Source organism: Nannospalax galili, unplaced genomic scaffold (assembly GCF_000622305.1).
Source record: "Nannospalax galili isolate Female #2095 unplaced genomic scaffold, S.galili_v1.0 scaffold2391, whole genome shotgun sequence".
Taxonomy (NCBI): Eukaryota; Metazoa; Chordata; class Mammalia; order Rodentia; family Spalacidae; genus Nannospalax; species Nannospalax galili.
The window spans coordinates 150,074-156,100 of record NW_008329809.1 but is presented as its reverse complement, the minus strand read 5'-3'; the positions used below and the strand labels follow the sequence as shown (position 1 = coordinate 156,100).

The following is a 6,027-nucleotide window of genomic DNA, read 5'->3' as shown; positions in this document are numbered from 1 at the left end:
AATTCTTCTGCTAGTTATGTGGTTATTAAATAAATTTAAAAAAGAAATGGGCCATATGATAAACTGCTCAATCTTTTTAGAGACTGGGATAGTATATTAATGGAAAATATAAAATACTCTATGTCCAGAGGTTTGATCTCTATTCTTTCCACCCCACACCACTTAATCATGGTTTTCTGTGACTTACGAGTTGAGGATTGGGCTGGAGAGATGGCTCAGTGGTTAAGAACATTGACTGTTCTTGCAGACGACCCAAGTTCAAATCCCAGCACCCACATGGCAGCTAACAACTGTCCAGTAACTATAGTTTCAGGGGATCTGACAGCCTCTTCTGTCCTCTGCTGGTGTTGCACAATACAGGTGCACTTACCTACATGCAGGCAACACACACATACACATAAAATAAAAATAGTAAATAAAATATTTAAAAACATTATTAGTCCAGATTAAGTTCATTAATAAAGTTTATTCCCACAGGAAGAAAAAAATGATGAAACACTGACAGTTTTTGAGAAACAGTAGTATTGGATTCTTGAAGCATCCTAGGAGGCTGTAGGGTTGTACTCTTCAGCTTTACTGGAATAATAAATCCATATCCATAAAATATTTAAAAAAGTATTAGTCCAGATTAAGTTCATTAATAAAGTTTATTCCCACAGGAAGAAAAAAAATGATGAAACACTGACAGTTTTTGAGAAACAGTAGTATTTGGTTCTTGAAGCATCCTAGGGTCCTGTAGAGTTCTACTCTTCAGCTTTACTGGAATAATAAATCCATATCATCTCGTGTCATGAAAAAAATAGCATTGCTAATGTGAGACATGCAAATAGTTCATCATTAAAAACTCTTACTGATGCACTTGCATTGTGTTGATTGTTAACAAGGCTGAGTATTTTTCTGCATATTAATAATTTGCATTTACTCTTTTGTGAATTGACTAATCATGTATTTTTAAAAATTTAAGTGACTGATATCTTACAGAATTTATATTAATCCCCATTCCTTTGATCCCATTTGTCTAATAAAAGTATGGATAATTTTTAATGTTGACCTCTATGTGTTGATCTCGTCAACCAGTGACATTTAAGTTCCTCCTGAGTAAACTTCATGTTTGTACTTACAAGGTACTCTGTATTGCTGAACAGAATAAAAATAAGAAATGTAATTTGATTGACTGAATAAGGAACAAGCATTTTTATACTTTGATTTGTGCCATTTTCAAGTTTAGTGTGCATGAGAACTATGTTCTGAATCACTCATCTGAAATGTGAGGAAGGCAGGATAGACTGATATGAATCCATTCATTCTGCGTATTTTATCTTCTGTGTAGGTGGCCCATGAATTGGAACTTTATAACACAGGACATTATTTAGGCATGTTCATTAATTCTTTTGCTGTCTTTCAGGTATGTATAGTTTGCCAGACAATCTAAAAATATATCAGTATCTTTTACTATTGTAAAAACTTTCACAATTAATAAGATGCTAATGTCATAATGAAATGCTAATGTCTTATTGGCTGTGCACTGTTATATAAATCTTATCTGAAATTGAGAGTTAATCATCTTTTCAGTTTTAAAAGTAAATGGAAGAATTCATTGTTATATTGATGGAATTATTATTAAATAAATTCTTTTATATTATGGTTTTTTAAATTGTTTGTGTGAATATATGTAAGTTAGGAAAAGAGGGAGAGAGAGAAAGACACACACATGCATGCACACACAATTACCAGACAGAGAGAAAATGTGTTTATCTAAGCTCTCCAAAATGAACAAGAGTGTGTCTAGACTATGGGGGACTTCTATGATTACAGAACATTTATTTTTTAAAATATTTTATTTATTATATTTTACATGTATGAGTGTACTGCCTGCATGTATGTAAGTGCACACCTGTCATGCAATGCCTGTGAAGGTCAGAAGAGAGCACTGGATTCCCTGGAACTGGAATTGCAGACAGTTGGTAGCTGCCATGTGGATGCTGGAAACTAAACCTGGGTCCTCTGCAAGAGCAGCCAGTGCTCTTAACCTTGGAGCCATCTCTCTAGTCCCAAGATTAGAGAAAATTTAAACTTTGATTTTTATTTCGCTTTTTAAAAAAACTTTTATTCTCTTTAAATTTTGATTTCTTAAAATAATTTTTTTCTAGGAATGTGGTATCTGGGTCTTGACAGATGCAAACCTTGTGAAGGACAATATTGATGGTGTTTGTAAGTAAAATCTGGCAATATGCTTGTAAAATATTTGCATTTTACCTCAGACATTTAACATTACTTATATGGGGATGGGTACTTTTTGGTTCAATATGACTATTGTGTCCTGAAATGTTTTAACTTTATCCACTTTGGAAGGACATTTGAGTCATGACATGGAATGTCTTCTGGATTCCTGTCTAGGCTTTAAAACGAATACTTGTTTGCCTTTCATAGTTTTATTTATTTACTTTTTTGAGGTAGTTATAACTATACTATAGTCTGGACACATTGGAAGAGCTTGTGATTGTGTTGCAAACTGTGCTATTATTTTGGAATTAGTTGAAAGGAGCCACAAGTTCTGAAACATTTGTGTTCTCTGGCTTTTGGATGCTTGCCTAAAAATAGCCAAGAATGTCTCAAGTAGGTCCTTTCTCTCTGTGTCTCTGTGTCTGTCTGTCTTTCTCTCTCTCTCTCTTTCTCTCTCTCTCTCTCTCTCTCTCTCTCTCTCTCTCACACACACACACACACACACACACACACACACACACACACACAAAACCCTTATCAGTCTGGCCGGCATGGCTCTATCTATGTGTCATAGTTCCCTAAGTGTTTTTAAAGGATTTTTTTTAGTGATTGTTAGTTTTTATTCTATGTGTATGAGTGTATTATCTGCATGTATGTAAGTACACCTATGATGTGCAATGCCCACAAAGGTCAGAAGAGGTTGTCAGATCCACTGGCACTGGGGTTTTGAATAGCTGTTAGTCACTGTGTGTGTGTTGGGAATTGAACCCTGCTCCTCTGCAAGAGCAGCCAGTGCTTGTAACTGCTGAGCTGTCTCTCCATCCCCACTAAATGTGTTTTTAGGAAGAAGTCATAAAAGATTTTGACTGAATTATGAATAATAATTATTAATTGTAGAAGTTACTCTATTTTCAAAGGCAAAATTATACTAATGTATCCTTGAGAGGTGTCCAGAACTTTTACAGTTCCTAAATCTGAATTCCCTGTTTCTGTTAGGACTTTTCAATCACTTCACACCAAGTCCCAGGCCAAAATATGACACCTTGAGGCTCTCTATAAAAGATCATTTTATCATCTTGAAGATTTATGAAGTTATTATGATCTATATTAAAACCATTGATGCATTTAACTTTTGTCATCATATTCTCTATCCTTTGCAGCTTTTAAAATACCTATTGTATCAAGTGTTCAGTTCTAACTTCTGTTTTTGTCTACATATATGCAGTCCTGTCTAATACCTATTATAGTACTTAATTTATTGTCAGTAATGTGGTCAGACCCCTGTGCCCATGTGTTCCACATTGGTGCATTTAACCATCTGTAGATTGAAAATATTTAATTGATTAATTTTTATTTTTATTTATTTTTATTTTGTGTGTATGAGTGTTTTGCCTGCATGTATGTAAGTGCACCATGTCATGCAATTCCTGTGGAGACCAGAAGAAGGCACTTGTTTCTCTGGAGCTGGAGTTACAGATAGTTATTAGCTGCCATATGGGTGTTAGGAACTCAACTTGGGTCTTCTGCAAGAGCAGCCAGTGCTCTTAATCGTTTAGCTGTCCCTCCAGTTCTGAAAATATTTTGAAAAATGATTTCTGTACTGAACATATTCAGACTCTTTTTATTCTTGTTACTGCATAGTATAACAACTATTTACATAGTATGGGAGTGTGTAAACTCTGAAAATGCTAGTCAATAGATAGTGGTTGTTTTAAGTGCATACCTAGCATGTGTGAGGTAATGGGGATTCCAACTTGGTCTAGTGGGCAAACCAAGACACACAGAGTGCTTGCTAAGGGTCATGATGGAGAGGGACAGCATGTCACAGGAGGACAGGGGGTACCCAGAAGCAGAGCAGAGTTGTCTCCTAAATCTTACCTCTACACTGCTGCCTGGCCTCTGGCTACCATCCTGGCCTCCTTATCCATTGCGGTGGTCTTCTAACACTGTTCCAACACCCTTCATTTTGCCAGAGCACCAAGCATTGTTCACACCGATGCCAGAGTTATCTTTGTAAAACATGGGCTAAGACATGGTTTATCTTTATTTAAAAACCTTCAGTGATCATTTAAAGGGTGTAATCTAAAGCCTTCAGTCTGACTTACTTTATGTATTCAAATCTGAACCTAACATCTTTTCTCTTTTCATTTATGGCACCATCACCAAATATGCACTGTATTTTGGGGATGTCTTTGCCTTTGGCTCACATTTTTTTTCACTGTGGGATGCCCTTTATTGAAAGGCTTAAAGAAATGAAGTACAAAAAACTTAGTTTTTTTAGAATATTAGAATATTTTCCTGGTCACACCCTTTCATTATTCAGACTCTTTGTAAAGTTAACTATTTTCTACATTGTAGACCTTTGGTAGCTGTTGTCTTAACCATGTTTATTACAATTTTTATCCTCTTTATAGACTATGAATAGATTTGCTGTATTCATATTTATATCCTTTGGCACCTGCTACACTGTAGTTTAATTTTCTTTACGTTGTATTTTTAAATAATTTAAATTTACAGAAAAGTTGAACAATGGAGATACACAATCCAAAGTCTAGATAGCCACGTGCATTTCTATTGTAAAATCCAATAACTGAATGATTATAGTATCCTATGGCTGGTGTAGCCAAAGGTCATCAGGACCAAGGAAGTTTAAAAAGAGGCGAGTATAAAAATTATAGGTGGTTTTTAAAAATGTGATCTAAGGCGCTGGAAAGATGGCTTAGTCGTTAAGAACACTGGCTGCTCATCTAAGGATACGGGTTTGGTTCTCAGCATCCACATGGTGACTAACAACTGTCTTTAACTCCAGTTCCAGGGGATCTGATGCCATCCTGTGGCATCTGTGGACACTGCATGACACAGGTACACATATATCTCCTAGCCTGCACTCCCATCCTCAGACCTCTTGGGGTAAGTCTATAGCACAGCCCTCTGCACTTTGACTCCCCAAGCCACATTCACCCTTCCATCTCCCCCGCTGTTCTCTACTCCTAGTTTGGGCCCTGTGCCATTCCTAGTCTTGGGGCCCCAGACACCTGGGGAACCAATACTGCTTCCTGATCCTTTTCACCCAGAACAACTTAGTGCCTTTCTTGGGCCCCAGGAGCACTGCTTCTGGACCTGGCCCCACCCTCACCTCTCTCTGCTTCCCAGGACTGGCTAACTCTCCCAGCTTGCACTCCTATCCTCAGGCCTCGTGGGGTAAGTCTATAGCGCAGTCCTCTGCGCCTTGACTCCCTCAGCCACATTCACCCTTCCATCTCCGCCGCTGTTCTCTACTAGTTTGGGCCCTGTGCCATTCCTAGTCTTGGGTCCCCAGACACCTGGGGAACCAATACTGCTTCCAGATCTTTTTCACCCAGACCAACTTAGTGCCTTCCCTGGATCCTAGGAGCATTGCTTCTGGACCTGGCTCTGCCCTCACCTCCCTTTACTTCCCTGATCCTGCAACACCCACTAGCATCTTTCTGGGGCTGACAACCTCTTTCTGGGGCTCCCAGGCTTACCTTTCCTCTCCCTCATCCTTTGCATCCCGTACAACCCAGCTACTCAATCCACTCCCTGGGAAATCTTGGGGCTTCTTCCCACCCCAACTGCCTTTGCATCCCTGTGTGGCATGGCCATGGCCAGGATCTCAGGTCAGTCCAACACCCAGGTTCCTGAAGCCAAAATCATTCTTATAAGATTCCAGACCTAAGGAGAAAGTCTGAAAACTTCTGACCCACATTGGAATTGGGCCACCGCGGAACTCCTGAAGACAAAATCAATCCGGCCACGACAATATAAAATCAAAAGAGAGAACCA

General features: G+C 38.4%; 1 protein-coding gene across 1 annotated transcript in view; it reads left to right on the top strand.

Annotated features, from left to right (window-relative positions):
- Positions 1-1,330: 1,330 nt before the first annotated feature.
- Positions 1,331-6,027, top strand: part of LOC103741161 (CD109 antigen-like) — a gene marked incomplete at its 5' end in the record, with an annotated part of 64,028 nt that continues 59,331 nt past the window's right edge. The window contains 2 exon segments of the mRNA XM_029567839.1: positions 1,331-1,405; positions 2,151-2,211. Of these exon segments, the coding sequence (XP_029423699.1) occupies positions 1,331-1,405; positions 2,151-2,211 (136 nt within the window).